Source organism: Falco cherrug, chromosome 3 (assembly GCF_023634085.1).
Source record: "Falco cherrug isolate bFalChe1 chromosome 3, bFalChe1.pri, whole genome shotgun sequence".
Lineage (NCBI taxonomy): Eukaryota > Metazoa > Chordata > Aves > Falconiformes > Falconidae > Falco > Falco cherrug.
Genome location: NC_073699.1, coordinates 119916364 through 119941315, shown reverse-complemented (window position 1 = coordinate 119941315; position 24952 = coordinate 119916364). Strand labels below are relative to the sequence as shown.

The following is a 24952-nucleotide window of genomic DNA, read 5'->3' as shown; positions in this document are numbered from 1 at the left end:
TGATTTAAATCTTATTAGGTATTTCCATCTGTTGATAGAAAAATGCTCTATTACATAATGTTTCCTTTGCTCCTGATTCAGCTCTTGCCATTGCCAGAAGTGGCGTTTGGCCCCCAGACCAGCCTGTTCAAATCTCCGTTGCTTCTTTTCAGCGTATGTAAGTTTGTTTGCTTTTGGTCGAGCTTGTCCGCAGGACAGCACCAGCCTTCGTTGCAGCTGCAGGGAGCTCTGCAGCACACGTGTGGGCAGAGGTTGGCAGATGTTCAGACTTGCAGCCAGTGGAGGGAACGGGCAGTGCATGCAGCCCTGCGTGCCCCTCTGTGCTGCCCTGCTCTGGCGTCCACTCCACTTGGCCGCTCTCCAGGTGGACTGCTGCACTCCTGGGGCTGAATGGAAGAACCAGCAGTGCCAACGGTAATGGTAGTTTGTTGAAACAGATTCGCATCTCTAAGGAACCCCAAGAACTTTAATTACTCCAAAGTATACCAGGATGCCTTGTTCTGTAGCAGGCACTGGGAATGTATTATCTTTACACGTCAAAGAACCTGGAAACAGTATACAACAGGCAAGCAAAACTGGGAGTATGTTAATCAGCAAAACAAGGGGAGTGTTGAGATGAGTGAAGAGAGGAGGGAAATACTGGGCTCAATGCCTGATTCCTAATCCCTAAACTGTCTTACTGTAGTATTATGAAAGCCAGGAGGAATAAACCTAATACAACAGCTTCTTGCCATCGAGAAACTATGTATTAATACAGTACTGCTAAGGTAATTAACCAAATCAGACTTAGTCCAGTGCTGAAAAGGATTTCTTCCCCCAGGGATAAGCAGATGTCTCAATCTAATTATACAAGTTATTTAATCAGAGCCAGAGGTTGGGTATCTAATGAAAATACTACCTAATGTGGCAGAGAGAGGTGGTAGCTCTGAAGCAGGGCAAGCAGAGGAGGATGCAAGCTTCCAAACTGGTGCAATTTCTAATGCTCTTCTGCCTTGCTTCTATATGGCTTTAGGTAAGGTCCCAGGATAGGAATTTTTGGGGAAAAAAAATCACATGTGAAAAGAACACAGTCTAGTAAAAGTTTGTTTCACTGCCTGGTCCTACAAACGTCATCAATGCTTCACCCACCCACAGTGCTGACATAGGAGCAAACAGCTGTGTTTTGTCTGAGGCAGCTGATAGCTCTAAGTGTTACCATTTTGTTAGCCTTGCTTCACTGAGGTAAAAACTGGAACAGATGCCTAAAACCTGCCAGTTGTTCTGTGCGTGTAGCTGGCAGTGGGCGTGCAGCTGTTAACAACTGGAAAGCACGCGTTCTGCAGGCTTGCAGGAAGGGTGCTCAGGGTGCTCTCTGGGACAGGCAGAGACCCTGAACCCACGATTCTTGTGATACACAAGTGTCTGAAAAGCAAGTGGAGAGTCACTCCCCCTGGGCAGGCTGCGTTGCTGGCACCAGGAGCCAGTGCATGGGGTTAAACAGCCAAAGGACGGGGGGGGATGACACATGCCTCAGCCTTGAGAAGCAGAGGAGCTGATTCCTTTAACTGAAAGCAGATACTCCTAACAGTCGTCATAATTTTGCTTGCAGGATCCTTATACAATCAAGGGTATAGAAGAGCATCCATAAGGGTCCTTAATAAGGACCTTTCCCATGTGCTTGGCTCTTGTTAGGAGCCGTGCAGTCTCCAGGGAGGGGTACAAGGCTTCAGGCAGGATCACCCCTCCCTGTGCTGGCAGTGCTCACTCCAGGCTCCTGCCCATCCCTCTCATTTTAGTACGTTCCATAGATGAGGCTCTCCTCTCTTGATTCCTTCCCAACAGCTCAGCGCTCTCTCCTTTCCACTGCTGCAGCCCAGCCCCTGGTGCAGCCGCGGCGTGCAGCCCCCCTTGCTGGCTGGCCAGTCCTCTGCGGTGGGGCCAGACTGGCCAGCAGTGCCACGTTGCCTAGTGATGCATTTCTGGCTGTCCCATCTCATTAAGCTGTTCGAGCCGCACGCACCCATGGGGGAGTCGGGAGGGAACGCCGGCCCTGGTGCTTTAATTGGCTCCTTGCATGTGCGCACACATGCGTTGCAGATAGTGCCAAGCCTTCCCGAGTGATCACCGATGGACAAGGAGGTAAAATGTGCGGCTGTGTGGCCACCCGCAAAGCTTGAAAGCTTTGTAACTGGGGGAGCGTGGGCAGCACCCCAAAATTAGGATTCTGCCCTTTTTTTACCTCCAGAACTCTTTCCGCCGCATTCCTTTCCCATAGTTTGGGCAGACTTGGTCCCACTAACATACAGGTGGGAGGTGGGCACAAGGAGGCTCCTGCCCCCTATCCCAGCCACAGGCTCTTCTCTGGCAGGCAAGAGCCTGGCCGCTCTCCCTCACTGGGGTCCCCCTGGCACCGCGCTCAACCAGAGCCCCTCAGCCTTTGCAGGACTTTCAGGGTGACGCAGACGCCCAGCAATGCCCACAGACATTTGCACTGTGACATAGCCCAGCCTCACCGCACCAAGCTGGGTGGGTGTGAGTCCCCCCGAGTGAGAACAGGGGAGCCTGGGCAGCACCAGCCTGGGAACTCAAGGCAGGAGCTGCCCCCTCCCACAGAGAAAGGGAGAAAACCACCCGCAGTACAGCTGCATATTTTACTTTCAATTAAGTGAAAGTCCAGAACAATCCAAAAGGCATTGGGTTTGCTGACCATCTGTAAGCTTGTCAGGTTGCTGTTGCTTTTATGTTGCCACCTAAAAAATAGTCTTTCTGCCTTTCTGATGCATTAAGAGTTTAAAATAATAGCTTATGATCACATTGGTTAAATGAGGACAGAGGGAAAATGCTGTTCAGCATTCAGATTTCCTTCACTTCTATAAATTTTCATGTATTTTTCTTGATTACTTTCAATGAATCTCAACCTTGTATTTTGCCCAGCTTAAATAAGTTTGTGTTTTCTCTGCTGTGTATACATATGAAGTGACACAGACATCTAGAAAAAACAGACAAACTTCATGCACATTCTTCATTCTGAAGCACAGAGCAGCTGTTTCTAAGCACTGAACTGAAGAAACAGCATTTCTGAACGGGCAGTTGTAGACAAAGGGGTGTGATATGCTGTGACACTGAATGAAAGAGGGGAGGAAGAAAAGTGCCTAGGCCACTTGAGGTTACACAGGTATCAATTCCATTTTTTTAAGAATGTGCTCCCCAGAGACATGTTTGCAAAGTGCCATTTCTCTTTGTTCACATAGAAATCTGCACACAAAAATGCCTGTGCAAGGACGGTCTCTGTTCTGCTAGCACCTACAAATGGCAAAAGCACAAACTGAGCACAGACCAGGAGCAGCAGGCGGTGCAGCTTAAAATTTTTTCTGTGGGCTTATAGCTGTGCAGAAACAGCTGAAGCTGAGGTGAGGCACTGCAGCCGTTGAAAATCGGACCCTGGATATTAAACAACCCCCCTGTGACATAGTGTTCATCTAGGGGATTTAAACAATTCTGAATTGCCAAACCACAGCGCCCTGAAAGAGAATTTACTACACAATAGAAAAGAGATTGACAGAAAAAGAAATGAAGGTGAAGTGTGATGTCTGATGAACCTATTTTTTCTTCACTTCCATACTCTGCTAGGTATTCTAGCTTCTTTACCCAACCTCTTACCAAGAACTCTTCTCTATTTTTGTCTCCACCTTGAAGGATTGAAGCAGTGCCCGCCGGAGGCTCGCGGGCTCTCCCCCTCGACTGCCCTTTCCTCGGGAAGGAGGGATGCACGCATCAGCGGACAGACCTGCATCCGAGCATTTCCCTGACATGACCACCCCTGCGGACCACCAGAGCATTACTACCTCTGTGGACCACAGCAAAGAGTAAAGTCAGTCCCCTGCGCTGCTGCTAAGAATTGTGTTGATGAGGTTCTAGGAAATGTTGACTGAAATCAGTGAGACCAGGAAGAGAACTGCTCAAAAGAGTAGTATGAGCAAAGAAGTGACACATCATTGCACCGTGACTCCAGAGAAAGACTGGATCCCAAGGGCCTATTGACTGCAGTGGGAGTTTATTGGCCCACAGTGCAGCTGAACAAAATACAAGAAATACAAGCTGTGGCCCAGATCGGAGCTCAGGTGAGACAGTCCTGTAACCAGTCTGAGAAGTGCTGGGCCCTCGCCAGTGAGCTACTTGCAACACGAAAGGAACAAAGAGAAGTCTGACTTTGAATTATGCTGTCCCATATCCAGAAGACCAGTTGCATTTTCATATGCTGTATAAATAATACACTTCTTTTATCACCTTGTACCTATTCTGCACCAAATACCTAAGCAATCTGCCCATGAATAAAAAACCAGCTGCCTATACACTGAAGGCTCTGTGGCACGATGGCATCAGACCCCATGCAAAGACATGTTTGTGGTGTCGCACCAGGTGATGACATTTAACCTGTTCTTGTAGCAATGCTGGGTCCACTCCTGCCTTATCAACTGTGCAGTCCAGTATGACACAGACAACCTGCATTCAGTCCTCTGACTTCTCTGAAACACAAATAGTTTATGAAAAGGAGATTGAGGAACGATTTGCTACGATTTGCTCGCTTAAAACCAGCCTTCTGGAGCTGTGACTTAGTCCCTGCTTGTGAAGATTTCTAGAAGCAAAACTGCAAGTGTTGGGAATGATCTGGAGTCTGTCGTTTCAGATGTGATGGTCACTCTTTGAAAAGCCAATTAATTAAAGTCTGTTCAGTTTGGAAGGTGAAAGGCTCAGGGTTTTTCTTTATAGGGAGCACCAGAATGAATGTTTAAGATACGGGAGCAAGGTTTTGATGGTGACTACAATGTATGGCCAGTGGGAGGGTGGCCACTTGGTCAGACTGGCAGGAATCACTCTCTGCAGACAACAAGCAGGTGCTGACGGGGACGAGGGACTGCGTTCGGAGGCACAGCCGTCCTGGCAGTGGCACTGAGTGTGGCCATGCTCCAGGCTGAAAGCAGACATGGAATTAATGCCTCCTCCCATCCAAGTCTGTGGAGAGCTTTTTACTGGCGTCAGTGGCAACAGGATCAGAGTAGAGTCTTAAGGCTCTTTCCCTGGAGCTTAGAGGAGTTTAATGGAATAAAGTCTAAGTTGTAATTAATTGGCTTCTGCTTCTCCTGCAGGAAAGAGTTAATGAAGGCAAAGCTTGTCTGGCCAAGGGGCTGGTACGGCTCCAGCAGAGCTATGACTCACAGATTGAACATCCTGCCAAAGCACGGAACAGGCTCCTCATCCTCGGCTCCTCCTATCCCAACAGTAACAGTGCAAACTGGTCCAGCAGCGGGGCTGGAAAGGTTTGTCCCTTACAGCACCTGCTCTTCCCGCTCAGTTCAATGCTATTTGTTTGCACAAGAAACTGTTGCCTGCCAGATAAGACCTTACACACCAAGCTGCGTTATGTTGTTTCTATGGTGTGGATGTCCCGGTAATCTCATAAGGGCTCTCCACAGGGCTGAAGGAAGTAGAGGTTAATAGAATAATTTAAATGAGTAAGGAAACAGCCAAAGGGAGGACAGAAAGAGAGAGACTGATGGGAAGAAACACACAAGAAGTCACTGGATGAGTTGGTCAAAGAGAAGTCTTGGAACTGACCAGATGTGATATTTTCATCATTGTGCTTGGCTCAAAAAGAGGAGTGGAGAAATGAAATGTGTTAGTAGCATCATCCTTACGAAACAGCCCATGCTTAGTGACACGATGTCCCAGGCATGACCCTCTACTCCAGGGGCTCAGCGCTTCACTCTCTCCAGAGAGACTGAGACCAGTGAAGAGCCACCCGCAGCATCACCTCTTTCTGCTGCTGTCTCAGCCCATGCTGCCAGGTCCCTGGTCCCACCACCAGCCCAGTGGGCAGGGGGCTCAGTGGGTCAGGGGGCAGGCAGGGAGGAGCAGGCATGAGTAGTCTGAAGGCTGATGCCTGACTGCTGTTCTCCAGAAGCAGGTGTTCACCTAATAAGTTAATTTCATTAGAAAGGGATGTTTTCCTTCCTTCTGAACTCTTGTCCTCTGCCTCAGTTAAAACAACAGAGCCGATGACGAGTCACAAAAAGTGAAAACACCTATGACAGAGTGGCAGTGCAGGCAGAAGATAGGGAGGATTCTTGGTCTTGACAATGAGCTGGACTATATCGCTTCAAATCCAGGCTAGCAAAGCATGAATATATGGATTAGCACCAGTATAACAGATCAAAGCCTGAGGTGGAAAGTTTCAACAAGGCATAATTTGTAGTAACAACAAAATTACAGGGATTCATCCCTTCATCTCCCAACCCTCACACTTCGACCTTGCCACAAAGAAAACGTCTGCCTCCCCATTCTTCTACATCTGCACATTTTTCAAAACATCCCATTTTTGGGTAGCCAACCTGGGAAGTGTGACTTGTGAATACTGAAAGACCAGCTCTGGAACAGTGCATCGTTAGAGTAATCAATGTGGAGTGGGGAGAGTGAAAGAACACACATGTCCTACACCAAATCCATTCGGAACTGAAAAAATGAACCATAACTCTGCGCGATTCCCCTTCCTCCGCAATCAGACTTCACAGGTTGCTGTGCTGACTGTAATCACCGCTGGCTGGCTTTGGGGGACAAGCACATGAGAGCTCCTGCATTTGATCAGCTCCAGGTGTGATGATTCCTGAGAGCCTGTTACTGCGCTCCGGAAAAGTAACGGCTGCTTCTCCTCCATGTTCGAGTTGATATTAGATTGACAAGATCAAGTGACAGCACAACCGTAGACACCTTTATCTGCTGTATGCATAATCTTTCTTGCTGAACCCCTGCCAAACTCATCCTCAGGTCTTATCTTTTCCAAAATGAGTATTTATTCATGTGGTTGTTTTATGTAAACTGCAAAGAGCCTCATTAAATGGAAACCTTAACTCAAAAGCTTCATTATTACGTGGAACAGAGCTCGGAACGCACAGAGCAAAATTACCACTCTCTTGTGTTATTTTGGGAAGAAACGCTCGGTGCCTCAGGCACCCAGTGCAGTCCGCTGCTAAGCCCTTCTGTTGCCCCCAGCCTCACTCAGGGAACGAGTGTGGCTTTAAGGCCCAGAGTTTCACTGGCCGTTAGGCTGGAGAGTTCCCAGGCAGAGGAGAGCCGACCTCCACGGGGGAGGCAGGCAGGGATGCAGGGGTGCAGGGATGCAGGGGTGCCTGGCAGCACTGCAGGCAGCTGCCCCAGCCCCTGTGAGAGAGAAACCAAGGGGACGCCGGCCCCTGCCCTACTCTGGCAAACCAGAAAAATCCCACCCGGTGGGAAGGTGGCTTGGGCATGAGCTGCGCTCTGGCCAGTGTCCCCACTGTGGCTTGGTGCTTGGTGCCTGCAGCACCTCGGGAGCTGCTGGCAACCCAGGGGCTGCCGGAAAGGCTGAGCTTTTGCAGACAGAACTCAACATCCCTTGAATGCTGTCATTCCCTGAAGGTAAATACCAACATCTCAGTGCTTTCGCATTCTCATCTATTTTATAAATGTTAATGAAAGAGTTTTAAACAAAAGACACACACACAGTTCAGAATGTCCAGGGAGTGAAGACATTTCTCCGAAGCTGGAAATTAATTCTGCGGTATTTTCCTTTTCTTAGTTTGACCGAAGCCAGTACATACTTTACCCAGCCATCAGAATTGTGAAATTGGTGCTTCACCAGGTGAGAGTCATAGCATTTTGTTCCTAAACAACAGACAATTGCTAAACAGGGTAAAAATAAAGAAGGTAACGAATCAGTACCCAACATTTGCATTTCTTCTGGAGAATCAGGTTTTCAGGGACAGCTTGTTTTCCACAGTAAAGAACAGCTTTTTTTTAATTCAAACCCTTCAGCAACATTAACATGCTTGGTGCAGATCTATACTCTGTCATACTTCTTATCTCAAGGACAGCACCTCCGACAGCAAAATGCCGCATCCATCACATGGGGATATTAGCAAGAGTCCAATCATCTCGAGTAGGAATAAAACGCATGACCCACTGACTTCATGCCAAGTCAGCTGCTTTCTAAAGCTGCTGCGTATGTCCCAAAACATCATTATGGTAGCGGGCATACATGCTTAACCAATATTGTATTTGGGAAAAAGGGCTAGGAAAGCTGGGAGGGACTCGATGCACAGGGGCACTGCGGTACCGTGCACGTGCTCAAAATGATGCTGCGCCACTTGTAGAGTTGTGCACATGCGTGTGTTCACGTCTGTGCGCATGCACAAACACTGCTGGAGGTGGAGGGGGGGGTGAGGAAAGCCAGTGTGGCATCCCTACCTCCTTCTCTGCGTGTTAATCTTAAAGATTGCGGTGTGTGTCTGGGGATGTGTGCATGTGTACATTTTACTTCCCTTTGTTTTGTTTGGTACTTTTAATCCCCTGGTGCATATCTCTGAGCTGAAGAACTTTAGAGCTGATACAGCTTTTTAAAGTGGGGATTATGTAAATGCATATTATGGGGCTTTCATAAATAGGGATTATTTGTCGAATACATTTGAGTGCTTCCTTTGGAGCCATTAAGGTCTGTTGTGTAAATAGGAATTTAGTGACTGCCTAATCTAAATTTCATTGATTCAATAAAAGATTGCAACAGCATTTTTTGCATTCATTTTGGCCCTGTGAGAACACATTTCTGGACAATTTTCAAATAATTACAGGACTGTATATGACTAAAGCTAATCATAGTGAGCACACCTCGTACATCTGTATTAACTGTTCTCCACGATTCACTCTCTCTTCCTCTCTACGGTTATGGTTAAAATCACTGTTGTCCCAGCCACTAACTTGTTAATTGTCACTAAATTAAGAATTCTGCAAGTTTAGATAAGCAAAACAAAAAGAGCATTTTGTCAAAAGACATAGCCATCTAAAAAGTAAAAATTTATTATCTGTGCTCTAGTCCTAGATGAAGGATATTTAGACAAAATGCCAAAACTTTTGGGAAATGCTGCCTCTCCTTAGGGGAGTGTCACACTTGCAGAGTTCAGACCTGGCTTTCGGACACCCCTCAGCTGACAGCTAATGCTGGTAGCTCTCCTTGCCACGGAAATGGTGCAAACCCACCGGGCTGATGTCCAATTGAGTTGTTTCAGCTGGTGTCTGAGATGAGGCCCAGGTGGCTTCACCCCGTGCCGAGCTGCAGGAGACTCAGGTTCGAGGCACAGTTCCAGCATGGCCAGAGGACCGTGGCGCAGTGGCTGCTTCCCTGCAGTGGCCCTCGGGCGATAAGGTCGCTTATCATGCAAACGCTGCAGGGGGAAGAGCAGCTCCCCAAGAGCACCCACAGCATGCTTGGAACTGGGTGACCCCTGAAGAACTGAGCCTAATCCTGTTCAAAGAGGGACTGCAGCCGAAAAGGACCTTCTGTCTTGACTGAAGATTGTCAAGGCAACCACAACCACGTTTTCCCAAACAGGTGGCTTCCAGCATGCACAGCTGTAAGGGTAAGACCCTCTCCCACAACCCTGTTGCTTTGCACTTGCTGTATCTCCTGGACCCAAAGCTCACAGAATCCAGCTCACCTCAAACTGATTTTCTGTCTTCTGTGTGGGAGCCTTGTTGACCTGGAGGTAGAAGCAGCAACGCCTTCGTCGTTTTGCCTTAGAAGAGACAACAGTCCTAACCCCAGGCCAGGGTAAAGCCCCTGCAATGTGTCTGAGTTCCCTGGCTCAGGTGGGATTTGTCCTGTAAGTGAGGACATGACGCTACGTGCTCACCTCACAGGGTGTTAGCAGATACATCATTCTGCAGCGTAACTTAACTCTGGAACAGCCTTCCAGTCAGGACCAGTGCAGAAGAGAAAGCTGGTGCTGTTCAGCCCCGATAAAACTGGAGGCTGGAGGGATTCCCCCCACCCCCAAGCCCCTCCTGCTCCTGGGCATGGATTCTCCTACTACACCTGATGGCACCACAGCGTCAGGTGTTGCAGATGCTTTTGGCATTGCACATAGGAGCTGAACCTAAACTGGGAGGGGAGCGGAGCGGGACCAGTGAAAACTGAGGGGGAGGATTCCTCCAGCTGTGAGACAGGCTTCCAGCTGTGATGTCCTGACATGACACTGCCCCTTAGCGCAGCTCGTCCCCAGGCAACAGCAAGTCCCTGGTACCTGGACCCAGCCAGGGGAGCGCAGCACACACTGCGTAGCCAGCATCCCCCTCGCCATGCGCAGTGGTTCCAGCTCTGTTTCCCTACGTGCGGAGATTGCCTTGTTATTTCAGTCCTCCCACCAGCCTCAGATCCAGCTGCATTAGGCAGGTTTTGATGCCGTCACAGTCACACAGAGAATGAATCATATCGAACATTGCCCATGGGGTTGTTTATTCCTTGAAGAGGGAATGGACTGCATGCCAATATTCCTGGTTAGGCATAACAAAGGAACCAGCTTTTGCTAGGAAACCTGGGTGCTCTCCTACAGGGACTTGCTGGATGATATGGCACTGGAAAAGCTATGTAAAAATAATACCTGTAATTGAAGTATTTTTTAAAAAGGAAAGTTACTTCCAACACTGAAGTATTGACAGGGTCTTTCGAACAAGGTCAGCACACCTCTGTCGCACACCTCAGCAGCAACAGCAGCACAAATATGCACGTCCAGCTCTTGAAATTAGCGCTTGTATGGACAGATCTTAACCCTTCCCATCCACTTCACTTAGGGTCAGCACTCTCCTCTGCTTTTACCTCCTTCCCATTGTTTTACAAAAGTGTTAATTTTGCCACTTTGCTCTCACTTCTGGAGTTGGAGTCGCTGAGGAAGGTGTTAAATGAGAATTTCTCATATTCCTCTGTTCTTTGCTGTTTCGTCTTTAAATTCAACTTTTACAAAGTAAAACAACCCCAGAGCACAATCTGTGCACAATGCCTTGGTTTGAAAAGATCATTTGATCAAGCATAAACCAATACTGCTGTGCAGTCTGTGATCAGGAGCTAAGTTATCACACACAATGTGTTTCCTCCTTCAGTGACTTCTGAAATACGTATAGATGAAAGTTTGAAATGCGATCCAGTCCTCAGCCTTTGGAAATGATTCATTTCTACTAATGATTTACTGATTTACACACAGCTTATTTTGCATAAAGTTAAAGCTGGGCACATTTATTCATTGTGATTCCCTTAAAAATGGATATAAATATCAAAAGCAATTGGCTACCAAAAATTTGAATATTATGGCACTGCATCATGGAGAGTTGACATGAATATGAGTCTAGGTCAGAAAAAAATATACAGAAATTGCTTAACCAAGTATGATATTTTACAGCATGTCACTGAATCATCTGAAAGGGTTATATTCATTACAAACGTATGCAGTGTTTGCAAAGGATTCCTCAGGAAAAAAAAAGACCATTATTCTCCTAATGAAATATGCTCCATGATCTATGAAACCCATCTCTCCTGCAAAGTCCAGGCTCTTCCTAGCGGTATATACCTGAAAACAGAGACTGGGTTCACACATCATTCCACAGCCAAAAATGCACGTGTTCAATCCCAAACCTGTCGGTTTTGGCAAGGACAGTGTAAAACTGAGCCTGCCAGCAGCAAGGCACATCACTCCTGTAGCTGTTCATTCTGTGATTCAGCAAAATAAGGGCCAGCAGCTCCCCAGGCCCCTGACACGACGCCCGAGCCCCCGCCACGGGCAGGCACGGATCCTGCAGCCGCCGCTTTGGCCCTTGGCTGGCAAAGGGCAGGAGCAGCTCCCGCTGGGCTGGGTGTTGCCAGCCTGCCGGAGGAGACAGCCCTTGCCAGCCTGGCCTGATCCTGCACAGCCAGCAGCGCCGGGGGCTGAGCCAGCCAGGAGAGGGGTCCAGGGGTGACCACCGAGCGGGCACCTTGGTGGCCCTGCCACCCCGCAGCACCGGGACTCAACTCACCACAGCCTGCAGGGCCGGCGTCACACCGGCACAAGGTGGGCAGTGAGCAGCGTACACGCTGGGCAGCCCATGGGTGCGGGGCGTTGCAGCAGCCCCGCTCCGTCCCCCCCAAGCCCAGAAGCCAAGATCAGCTCTTCTGCCTGCTGGCTCCATAGTCCTGGCACAGAGGGCTGGAGTCACCAAAGTCCAAATCAGGGCTTCGGTGCAGCGAAACGGCAAAGTGCCTGCAACGCAGAGGGAAGGGACATGGCACATCTTGTCAGGGAAAGCCTTTTGGGAGGCAGCAGTTAATGTCCTTAACAGTGGAGAGACACTGCCCAGGCGCCTCCGCTCCAGCGGGAGGGAGCAGGGCATCTGTGCACGGCCATTGACATGTTACACTCGTACACGTATTGATCCGGTGGTTCATTGTTCACCTAAGCCCTTGGCAAAGGTCACTGTCTCTGCTTCCATTTGTAAGATGCGAGCACAGAGGCGAAGATTAATTTTCAGAAGTGATTAATGTTCCTGGTGCCCATCCCGATTCACTTTGGGCCTCAAGCCCCAAATGAAGTCTGGAGCTGGGTTAATTAAGGTGTCCCTTGCCCCTCTCCAGCACTGCCAGACACGTCCATTGCTTGTTGTCATTGTTTTTTTCTCACAAACTTCTCCACCCTTTATCCTGTGCCAACCCTCAAACCGGCTCAGAGACTTGCCTCTGAGGCTGCTTCCAAGACCCACATTTCCCGTGACACCCAAACGAGCTCAGATCTTCATCACTTGGCCCTCCCTGCTTTATCCTACGGGGTGTTGAGAAAGGAGCTCTCAACTTCTCAGGGTCCAGGGCCCAAGTTTAATGAAAGGGTAAATCAGGGCTTTCAGCATCCAAGCAGTTCTTGGTTACCCCAGGGTTCGTTGGCCAAGGACCTGTGGCCACCCCTGGGCAACGGGGCAGAGATGCCACCGGCGATCAGCCCAGTGCCCGCGTGCGGGTCTGCACGGCGCAGAGACCGTAGGGCAGGGCCCCGCACTGTCCGGCAGGTTTGCGGTGTGCCGGGCCGCCCCGTGCTGGGTTGCAGTCCCAGGTGGGGCTGTGCCACACCACGCCATGCCATGCCATGCCACTGGGACCATGCAGACCTGTGCCATGCCACCACTGCCAATGCCACCATGTCAGACCATGTCATGCCGTGCCACTGGCACCATGCAGACCTGTGCCATGCCACTGCTGCCAATGCCACCATGTCATGCCACCGCTGTGGCTGCCGCTGTGCCATGCTGCGCCACGGCATGCCACTGGCACTGTGCCGTGCCACCACTGCCAATGCCGCCGTGTCAGACCCTGCCATGCCGTGCCAATGGCACGGTGCAGACCCGTTCCGTGCCACCACTGCCCAGGACCGTGCCCTGCCGCGCTGCCGTCGGGGCCCCCGCCGCGCCGACGCACGCGCCCCCGCGCCCCCGCGCCCGGGGCCGGCCCACGCGGCCGCTGGCAGCCCGGCATGAATGAACCGCCCTCCGCCAATCGGCGGCCGCCCCGCCGGCGGGTGCACGCGGGCTCCCCCGCCGAGCGCCTCCGCGGGCCAATCCGCCGGCAGCGGCCGCCAGCCGCCGGCCAATGGTGGCGGGAAGCGCGGGGCGGCGCCCCGTGCCGGCGGCGCCCTATGGCGGAGCGGCGCGGGCCGGCGGCGGCGGCGGGCGGGCCAATGGGGCGCGGGGGCGGGGCCGGCGCGCGGCGGCCGGGCGCCCCGGCGCGCGGCTCTAAAGCGCGGCGCGGCGCGGAGCGGCGCAGACGGCCATGGCCGCCACCGCGCAGTACCTGCCGCGCAGCGCCGCGCTGATGCACCCCGACGGGGACCGGCTGCACCAGGGCACCACGTACCGCGAGGTGCAGAAGATGATGCACCACGAGTACCTGCAGGGGCTGGCCCCCGCCGCCGGGCACGCCGTCGGGCTGGCGCACCACCAGTGGCTGCCCAGCGCCGGCACGGACTGGGGCAGCGGCGGGGGCGGCGGCGGCGCGCACCTCCCGCCCGCCGAGCACGCCAAGGGCGGCCCGCCGGGGCCCCGCGAGGAGCTGTCGGCCGCCGCCGCCGCCTTCCACCACCGCTCGCACCTGGTGCACCAGCCGGCGGCGGGCGGCGCGGCGGGCGGCTGGGCGCAGGGCGGCGCGCACCACCTGCCGCCCATGTCGCCGCCGTCGGGGCAGCCGCTGCTCTACGCGCAGCCCTACGCCGGCCTCAACGGGATGCTGGGCCCGCCGGCGCCCGCGCTGCACCACGGGCTGCGCGACCCGCTGGGCGCCGAGGAGGCCGGTGCCCACGAGCTGGCGGCCTCGCCGCCGCCGCTGGGGCCGCCCGAGCCGTCGGACGAGGACGCGCCCAGCTCCGACGACCTGGAGCAGTTCGCCAAGCAGTTCAAGCAGCGGCGGATCAAGCTGGGCTTCACGCAGGCCGACGTGGGGCTGGCTCTGGGCACCCTCTACGGGAACGTCTTCTCGCAGACGACCATCTGCCGGTTCGAGGCGCTGCAGCTGAGCTTCAAGAACATGTGCAAGCTGAAGCCGCTGCTCAACAAGTGGCTGGAGGAGACGGACTCCAGCACGGGCAGCCCCACCAACCTGGACAAGATCGCGGCGCAGGGCCGGAAGCGCAAGAAGCGCACCTCCATCGAGGTGGGCGTCAAGGGCGCCCTGGAGAACCACTTCCTCAAGTGCCCCAAGCCCTCGGCGCACGAGATCACCTCCCTGGCGGACTCCCTGCAGCTGGAGAAGGAGGTGGTGCGGGTCTGGTTCTGCAACCGGCGGCAGAAGGAGAAGCGCATGACGCCGGCCGGGGTCCCGCATCCGCCCATGGAGGACGTTTACGCACAGGCGGACACGTCGCCGCTGCACCACGCGCTGCCCGGCGCCGTGCAGTGACTGCCGGGCCCCGCCACCGCGGCCCCGACGGCGGCGCAGCGGGCGCGGGCGCGGGGGACGCGCTTTAATTTATTCCTCAGACTGGCCCGGCCGCGCCGCTCCGCGCCCCGCGCTATTTATTCGCCCGCCGCGGGCCCCCCGCGCGCCGGGGCCGCCGCGGCCGCAGCAGCAGTAGCCAAAGGTTTGCGATTCTAATTTATTCCCTTCCTCGCGTGGCCGCCGGGGCGGCGGCGACCCCCGGCCCCGCTCCGCCCGGCCCGGCCCGGGCCCGTCCGGGGGACGCTGCGGCGCCGCTTCCCGGCCCGTTTCTATTTATTTTCTAACCGTGCGCGGAGCTCTCCCCCCACCCCACCCCACCCCCCCCGCTGGTGGGTTCGGTCCGGTCCATCCCCTTGGGTTTCGGTTTTTGTTTGTATCTTTATTGCAAAACCAATGTAGACTGCGAGGGTACGTTTCTATTTATGTTATAGTAAATATTTTATTACTTACATAAACCATTTACCCAGGAACCGGTCTCGTGTCGTCTTTGCGGGCCCGGGCGCGCTCCCTCCCCGGGCCCCCCGCGCCCCCCGCCGCCGCGCTCCGTCCCCGGGGGCAGGCGGGGGCCGCCGGTGCTCCCCCCGCCCCGGGCCGCGCTCCCCGGAGCCGCCGCGCTGCGCAGCCCCTGCGCCCGGGGGAGCGGCCCGGCGCGGCTCCGTGCTGGTGCCGCCGCGTTCTTCCGCGGCTCCGAACCGAACTTTTTGCCGCCCGCAGCGCCAGCAGAAGCGGCTCTGAACGCAGCCGTCCGTCCGCAGTTTGCGCTGTGCGCTGGGCAGCGCGGCCGCGGAGAGGCCCGCATCCCCCAGCCCACATCCCGGGCCGTCAGGTGGCACCAGGTTTTACCCTTTCCCGCTTCCATGCCCCGATCCTTGGCCGTTTGGCCAAGAAAGGCTGCAGACTTAGGGGCTGCGGTCTTTATTGCTGGGAGCACCCGCGCGCATCTCCACGCTAAACCTCTTCTCTTTCAGCAAAACGTCGAGAAAAGTCGCGTGTCAGGGTTGCGTCCGACCGAGCGGGTCCCTCGCCTCCTGCCGTGCGTTGGGAAAACTTTGGAAACGTGGCCTGTGCAGAGCCCCTGCACTGCCGCAAGGCTTGGGCGAAATCTGGTAGTAAAGCCCCAGATTCTTTCTTTTTCTCTGGCAGATAACTTAACCGTGTTCTGGAGCATCTTGGTGCTCACCGCTTTCCTTCCCTGACTCTTGGTCAGGCTGAAAAGGGGATTTTTCTGGTGATCCCGCTGCATCCTGCACAGGAATGCCTAGCGAATTAATTTTATATATATATATATATATATTTATATACAATTTTTTAACGTATCAAATGTGACTTGCACTTGAAAATTTAGACATGAAAATTTTAGTCCTCGCTGAGGTTTGATTTTGTTGCGATCTGTGCCTTTTGGGGGGGTGTATAACTTGCCTAAGCAACAATATATTTGCAATAGACAATGTTACAAATGATCTCATTTGCAATGTCTCTTAAAATGTAGCTTTTCTACATCAGCTAAGACAAAACTAAGTTCTCATTCAAAATTCTAGTAAACTGGATCTTGAGATTTTAAAATAAAGTCACTTTGAGCAGTTATTTCATTAAATACTGTATTTGATGCTCACAAGTATGTAAAGAAGTGGTTCGCTTTGTGGTACAAACAAGCTAGCAGATGCTGCAGTTTAGTGTATTAATAACTTTCCTTTGCATGCGGAGCATAATAACAAATCTCAAAGGATTCAGTGAGCATGGTATGTTTTGTCAGCTTTTGTTACGGACTTAGCTTCCTTTGCTGTATTGAGACTGTTTTTTAATAGAAAAGCACAGAATTGTAGGGCTGTTGTAGAGATCCCGAATTCTTAAAAGTTGTGCTATGTTTACCAAGTATTTACTGATTTCTAAGTAACTGAGCATATGCAGTAGCTTAGATGATACACTCCAGTAAGTGAAGGAGCACGGTGATTCAAGGGTTCGAGTCAATGTATCATGAAAGCATTTAAATTAATTTTCAACTCTGAAAATCTTGCCTTAGCTATTCTTTTGTGTGTTGCACACACACATACCATTGTGTAATGTTTGGCAATGCTGTACTCTGCTGCCTTTACTTAGGAATTTCTGTGTGATAGCCAGGCTTTAAAGGAAGAAGAAACAAAATCAGAAACGAACAAAAGAGGTTTTATTTTTTTAAAGAAAACAAAACCTTGTTTGCGTTGAGAGATTAATTGTACTGCTTTTCTGTACCAGGAGCGATTTCAGTAGCCTCTTCGTTGTGAACTAACCTGGCTGGCAAACAGTATTTATGTTGATACTTAGAAGGGAAGGGTCAGTTTTCACATTGCGTTCTCATAATGGATGAGATGTGCTGTGAGTGCTGGGGAGGACGCGCACCCTTGGGTTGTTCGGTTTGTCAGATTGGATCAGGTGCTGGCAGCCCCACTGCATTAGCTCTTTCATGCTGTTGAACAGCAAAAATAAAGCACACTTTATATATCTTATTTCTGCAGTGCTGCAGTGCTCAGCCGTTCTAAAAATCAAATGCCCCAAAGGTTTGCCTCTCTTAGAAGAACTTGTTAGTTTTCTTGGTCAGGGATTAAATAGCAATTACTGGAGGGAGGTTTGATATTTTTTTTTTGGCAGTAGTTCTTTCTCACTGAAGTGAAAGTGTGAGCTCATACTACTACATCAGGAGTGAAGCATGCGAAGGTAAGACGGTGATGTTGGTACAGTAAAAGGAAAGCAGATGTACAGGTAGTTATTTAACAATGCACAAACGGAGTAAATAGTAGATATGCAAAGTGGAGAGTGTAGATGAGGAAAAGGAGTTATGCACCTTCTCAGTATCAGGGGGTGGTTATGTCTATACTGATGTGAAAACCTTCCTTGCAGCCCAAGGACAGAGGAAGAGCTCTGCTGTTGGGCAGTGCCTGGCCCCAGCAGATGCTCTTCAGGGCAGCATCGCTTTTGCACTTGCATTCAGTCTCTGGTTAGTCCCTTGGTAGCATCAGGCCGGCTTGCCACGCTTGGGGCAGGCGCTCTCCTGCAGCGTGGTGCCTGGCGGTGACCCGTGTGCCTTGCCCACGCCGGGGCCCGCGTGTGTGGTGCGGAGAGGCTGGTGCAGGGTCTGATCTGAGAGTGGTGGGGTGAGGCCGTAGCCAAGGGGTCGCTGGCCAGCTGGGGCAGTTGGCAGCAGGCAAATGCACCCCTGGGGTGAGCTCAGCCCTTCCCTCGTGCTCGCAGGAGGCACAAGGCTGTGCCGTGCCATGCCGTCTGCGTACTCCATCCTTGCTGGCAGCCGAGCAGCCCGCCTGTGCTCTCCAGGTGCTCGGGAGGGCAGCTGCGCTTTCCAAATGCTGTTGTCCTATAAGTTGCTTATCAGTAATTTTAGGAAATTGCTGTTTTCCGTAAGGCAGACAATATTCAGCGCCGTATCACTTCTTTTATTTTTTTCCTCCTTTTATTTTTAAGAAGGTGGATGGTTGCTGCCCGGCTTCCCTGTGTGCATAGGAAGAGGTGGTGGTGTTCCAGTATCCAACTTTCCTTCCAGATTTCTTGTGTTGGACTATGATTGCTGCCACTTGCAAGAGCAGGGAGTGCTGGCTGTCTAACAATTGCAGAAGTGACTACAGCACAGCAGTTTGCCTGGCTGGGCACAGTCACACGTAATTATTGATGCTGTATTCATCTTAGGTTTTCAACAGAATCCGGTCTCTTCTGCTAACTGCTATCCACTCGAAGCCTGATCCCAGCCAAGTGCCGGCAGTGCGAGCTGTCCCCTAACTAAAGCTGAAGCAGCAGCAGAAAGGCTATCGTCTGTTTTCATGTAAATTTGGAGGATCAGCGTTAACACCTTGGGATCTTATTCCTAACTGCGTCCATCCCTGTTTGCTCTCTCTCCCACAAGGACAGATTTCAGCACCGTCTGCTTGAGCCTATATTTTAATTCTGCGCCGGTGTTGTTTGCATATATTTTAGTTTCATGCGAATGCTACCGTTGTTTTGTTGGAGCTGGATCAGCCCCAGGAAAGCTCGGCGTTGTTATTTCACAGGTATTAGAAACAGGCTTGGGTCATGTCCCCAGGGCAGAAGCCCACAACTGTGGAATTGCTTCTCCTTAGCTGCCTTATATTGTTTCTTACAGTTGGGTTGTTTAAAATTAGCTCATCCTGGCCAACAGACTCCGAGCTGGAGCCTGCAGCTTGTCGCATGTGTTCAGGACAGGAGTGCAGGCTGCAGCGGGGATGCGTGGGGACTGGCCGCCCTCCTGCTGCTCCGGGAGCAGGTCAGCTCCAGGCGGGAGCAAGCTGAGATGGGGGGGACTGGCTTCGTTTTATTTTAAAATGCTAAGTGCTCATAGATGAAAGTGTCTGGCCTTGCTGAGGTTAAGATTGCTGCTTAGAGAGAGACCTGGCCCAGCAGACCCTCCTGAAATGGGCAACTCCAAAGAGCAGGATTTCTCCAGGCTTACACCAGTGAGGGCTCTGATCAGCAGCATCCCTGTTTTACACGTATGTGCATATATAGGGAACGCACCGAGAAGGAGCTCGCTAAGGCTTTCATGTGAACTCCCACTGCGCTTTGCAGAGCTGGTTTATGGGCGTTCAGCATCTCTCCCACTTGTTATTTGTTGGCGAGTGTAACTGCATGTGTGCACAGACAGCTCTCACCTGGGCACAGATGCAGAAATACAGCCAACTGCGCTTCATCAGGTGTTTTCCTTTGTTGTTCATGCAAACTCTACCCACAAAAGTTCCCCCTGGTTCCAGTTTGAGCCAGTAAGATCAAGCTTCTCCATGTAACCTGCCATGCCATGCGTGGGAATTACAAGGTTGCAAAGGCTGCGTTAAAGCATATGATACTGTACACAAGGTATAATGTGCATGTTAGATCAGACCTCATGAATATTTCATGTTTCTTGATATCACATTTTTGGTGTTGGTAAAAATGAGTGTTTTTTCTTGTATGCCTTGCAAAGGTGATTCAGTTACATGGGTGCGCTGGCTCATACACTGCTGAGAGTGCTTGCTGCAGAGGGGCGTGCTGTCCATGCCAAACTTTAAAAACATTTTTAATTGATTTTCCTCTTTACCCGCCTTTCCCTTGGAGTGTTTTGCCCAATAAAGGCATCTGTGCAACACCTCCAGCACTCAGGTTGTGTTTCCCTGTGGACACACACTGGCTTCTTGCAGCTGTGCGGGGGGCAATCAGCTTTGCATCGCTTTGTCAGATGATCAGCGGCTGCAGGGGCAAAATGGACAGCAGTCACCAAAGCCAATAGTAGTTCTTTCAGAACGTCTCCAAGCTGGCTTTTCTGTCAACGTGTTCAGGAAAGGCGGATGCCGAGCTGAAGCTGCTCGGCTTCCCGCCGCAGGGTCTGTGCCCAAAACAGCCAGGTGCCCTGAAATGAATGAGCAAGTGACAAAAATCTGCAGATGTCACCTATGTGCACAAGAGTGGTCAGATGCTCCGTGGAAGTGCCTGCTCCTCACTAGGGGATCGGTAGAAGGTATGAGAAAGCCAGTGGGCATTTTTTCATTTCGCTGAAGTGGGGGTTTTCTTCAGTGGAAATTTGTCCTGTGGTTTTTCATTGCCTCGAGCTCGGTGTGCGTTAGTACCTCTCCCTCACCCTAGAGGCTGTGCGACTTTTGAGATTATGCTGGATCTTAAATTTGTAGCTAGCCAAAACTCTGGGAAATGAATTTGATTTACATGTTTGCATCTTTTGCCGTCATTTGCAGGACTGGTTTTAAAGAGTCAGGCCATTGCATCAGATGTCTTTATGCATATTTTTCAAAATATATAATTAGTTTTAAATTGGAGAAGCTTTTTTCCGTCATGTTTAAGACTAACCTGGTTACAGACAAGAAGAAGTTACGGCTTTTCAAATAAATCAGCAGAAGTATGGGCAGTGAGAACTGTAGTACAGAAGCGTGGTTATCAAATTTGCTGCAATGGAGACTTTCCTCTAAAACAGTATTGGAGTTCCTGGATTTTACTCCCAGATCTCCAATTATTTTTCTTGAGGACTATGAGAAATGTTTAGGGATTGTTTTTTTCCCAGTGTTTTTACTTCTGGTGAAGTGATGTAATAAATCTTTCCTTTAGTTGCAAGGGTTAATTTCTATGGATTGCTGAGAGGACCTCAGCGAGAAGAGCTACAGCAGCACGAGGGGCTCCCTGGCTGGTGGTGTGAGCAGTGTGGGTTGCCGATGGCTCGCTCGGTAGCTCTGGTGGAAAGAGCGTTTTTGGGTGCTGGACCCCAAAGTGCAGTGCGGGAAGAGTTGCACTGCAGGGACTTAAGAGCTGCTCTGAATGCCCCTCTCTCTCTTGCTGGTCTGTATGTGGGTATTTTCCTCGTCTGGGCAGAGTGTTCCTGACCCTGCTGCCCCAGGGCTGTGAGAGTAGGACGGACTTGCTGGTGTGTTCTGAGGATGAGTGCTGTGGCAGGGCATCACCCACTGCTGAAATGGTCTCCGTCAGCCCAGGAGCCCCGTGGAGCTCCAGCTCATGATGAGAAGCACAGCCGAGTGCTGTCTCTCCGGCTCCCGGCTGACTTGCATCAGCACAGTGTTATTTTTACTTACATTGCCTGTGGTGTGCATCTGGCAGAGCTGTCTGGAGGAGCCCCAACGTGCCGTGGTGGCTGGCCCTTGTCCCCTGCCCTCTCCCCTAGCCAGGTGGGGGTCAGGGTGCAACTCTGACTTTCTCTTCTTTGAGATCAAGGTCCCCATCCCTTACACCTTCGTGTCCTCTGCAGAGTTCCAGGTGCAGGGAGCTGGATACTTAGTGCTGAGCACAGTTTCAATCACACGTCTCTTTCCATGCCTTAGCACGGTCTCAGGTGTCGGATCATCATTGAGGAGCAAAGGGATGAGAACTGTTGCCAAACCTGACCTGGCATGTTGCTTCCCTTGTCACCCCCGCCCAGTGCTCTCCTGAGCGAGTCCATGTGCTCGTGCAGCAGAGACTGGCGGGGTCTGCTCATATGAGGGGGTTCAGGGGTCTGGGGGCTGTGCCTCAGCCCCGGCAGCAGCAAGGGAGAAGCCTGATGGGCCCGCTAAAAGGTGCAGAATTGCACAGCAAAGGTTCTTCCATGCACAGAGGCGTGGGAGTGACCCAACAAACCCGTTGCCACTGAAAAGCCTTGTGTCTTCTGGTTCAGGCTACAGATCACCACAGGACCCGGGTTTTTTTCTGTCTCTCTTTAAACATTATCACTTCAGAGAATGGAACTGGACTTGTCTGCAGCCATCTAGTTGGAGGAAATGGGTTTGCTGAGCGCCATGAGGAAGCCAAGCAGCCCGCTTGGCAGCCAAGCTTTGGCGTGAAGGAAGTTGATTCTTCAGCAAACATGGGCAAGCAGAAAGCAGCAGGCAGCTGTGGCGCTGGATTCGTGCTGTCCTGTACTACTCAGGTATGTGTGAGAATCACGCTGTCATCCATGAGAGGGTTTTGACACAAAGGGGATTTGCTCCCAATAGGAGGATTCTTAGCTCTTTGTTTTCCTAAAAGTACTCCTCAGCAGCAACACGCAATTTTATTTTCAAATGAGAATATAGAACAGCTTAGCTCCGTTGCTAGCAGAGCTTGCCACTTCTGACTGCAGCAAGTCTTTGACGATCTTTCTTCAACAAGTCTCTCACTGGTGTAGCGAAGAAAAGAGTTTTCTCAGCTTCAGAAGTTGCTGGATTGTTCTGCCACTTGCATGGCACCAGCCCCTGGGTGATGGAGACCAGCGCGGGGCCAAGCAGCAGTGCTGTCCCACCTGCCGAGCAGCAGCCCCATCTCCTTGCCTCTGCCGAAGATGCAGCCACTGATAATGTGCTGCTGCAACCCAGAAAATAGCTACACACTCACCAGAAATAAAAAACCCTCGATGGGCCCCAAAGTCACAGAGATGCTTCGGCTTGTCTCATGGCGTGTTTGCCCTAAATACACTTCTAAAGTGAACAACAAATAGGCAGATCTTGGGGGGGTCTGTGAGCGGGGGCTCTGCAGCACGATGGTCTGATGGGTTGCACAATTGATCCGTGCACACTGACAGTCGCCTCCCGTTTGCTTTCCCGTCACTGTTCATTTTCAGCTGTTTTTTTCTAGCGTAGATGGCAAAACCAAAGCACTCGGCCATACTTTGCAGAAGGTGTGTGTCATCCGACATGCTCCCCCTCTGTAGGTCACCTCCCAGCGCTGGGCTTGTGGGGAGCTGGCAGTGCTGGGCCCCAGCGAGGGCTGGGGGAGCTGGGCGGGGGAGGGGGGCGGCTGGCACGGTGTGTGTCCATGTCGGGGTGTTCACCTGTCCGGTGTTGCTGCTGGCCCATTTGGACCCTCCCCAGGAGGTGGGGGGTCAGCCTGGCTCTGTCCCCAAGCAGCCTGTGACAGCCAGCACCGCAGGGGTGCCCGTGCCGGGACTGGCTGGCCACAGTGTGTGGTTTAAACGTGTGGCCACGTCTGTGTGCTGGGCTAGCGTCGGCCGTCTTCTCGGGAAGGAAAGTGTTGGACCTGGGACGTAAAAGCCACCTGTCCCCGAGCCCTCCCGTGCTTCTCTGTGTGCTGCCCACATCTGCCCAGGCAGGGGCTGGCGCTGGCTGTGCCCAGGGAGGGGGCTCACCCCCCAGCCCTGGCTGGCACCCAGAGCAGCCTCCTGGGCTGGCCCAGCCTCACTGGTGCTGGGGACAGGTGCAGGTCAGCATCGTTAAGAGGGACAGTGCTGAATCAATACCTGGAGTGTTTGATATTCTGCTTAGTGGAACACTTGTTATGTCTTTAATTACTATTTCTAAAAGCACCACAGGATGGAAAGCAAAAGGCAGAAATAAATAGCAAGGGGTGATCAATTGGGCATGAAACCCTTGTTATTGATCACCTTTAACCTCTGCTTAAACTAATGACAGAGCTACCATTTAACTGTCCCCAGGCACAAAGCGCATCAATTGTACAAGTGCCACATAAATCATGGTGGGTTGCAGCGCATTGCCGAGTGGCCCAGCAGCCCGCCTGCCCGGCGGGGAGGGCGAGGGTCCTCTCCTGAGCTGGGGGGCACTGGCCTGTGCTGTGCTGCTGGAGCACCCTCCGCCGGCTTTTTCTGCGAGCTGCTGCTCTCTGAAGAGATATTTCACACAGAAAGGCTCCCGAGAGCAAAGCCGTGTCACAGCTCTGAATGCAGCGCAGGGCTGCAGAAATGACAGTGTTTCCCCTGCCTGCCTCTTTCCCCAAAGCGCTAACAAGAGATTTGTGCTGTTAAAGACCCCATTGATGCCTGCTCCTGACCCCCCAGGTACCACGGCTGGGGGTTGGTTACTGGAGACTGGTGAGTTTGCAGGAGGGAGAGACGGGACTGATGTGAAACAACGGCCCTGTATCTAAGCCAGTATTCAAAGCAGGAGTGTTGAGGAGGGGGTGACCAAGGCTAGGCACAGGCAGGATCACCTTTTCCCGTATGCCTTCAGTTGGCTTCCTGAATCATCAACTGTGCTGGAATTGCCCTTTCTGTTTTGTACAGGGGTTAAAAAAATATAATCAAGATGTGCAATTGGCAGCAGAGTGAAATCAGCACAGCCTTTCCAGATAACAACAACAATATTCATTAACATTCAATCTACAAATCTGAAACCCCAAATTTGAAACCCTTGAAACCCCAGCCTGGAGATTTGCCAGTTTTCAGCACAAAACAATGTTGTCTGTTGTGTTTCCAGCATGGTAGCATTTCCAAGGTTGTCCCCGACATACGGCATCACAGCGCTGTCAGCTGTACGTCCTGCCATGTACCAGGGTGAGGGGCTGCACCCTGCCTTTTGAAGGGAGTGTTTCCATTTCATTAAAACAGGATGGCCGTTCTGCAAATCCATTTCCCCAAAGAACTGGGAGGTGATCTTTCCCTTGACGTTCCCTCCTCTTAGTTCTGGTGAAAGCAGTAGCCTTTTTCAGCAGCTTTCAAAAAGCTGTTTGTTTCCAGAACTGTTCAGTAAGCTTCCACAGCGAGCCCCGGGCAGGGAAGGTAAGGAAAATTCTCAGCCGCTTGGAAGAGTCCCACTGAGCAGTGTGTCTGTGTGTTCGTCCTTCTCAGGAAGCTCTCAGGATCACTCCTGTCTCCGCAGGTTCAAGGAAAAGGTCCCTTCTTGTCTGCTATTAAAGGGGTTGTCCACAGCAGGATGCTGAGCACACACTCTGCCTGTGCCTGGC

At 51.9% G+C, this 24952-nt stretch overlaps 1 protein-coding gene across 1 annotated transcript; it reads left to right on the top strand.

The window, feature by feature from the left end:
- The first annotated feature begins 13612 nt into the window (after nt 1-13612).
- POU3F1 (POU class 3 homeobox 1) lies at nt 13613-15248 on the top strand. Its single transcript, XM_005439665.2, has one exon. The coding sequence runs from the start codon at nt 13628-13630 to the stop codon at nt 14747-14749; it is 1122 nt and encodes a 373-aa protein (XP_005439722.2). The 5' UTR covers nt 13613-13627; the 3' UTR covers nt 14750-15248.
- The last annotated feature ends 9704 nt before the right edge of the window (nt 15249-24952 follow it).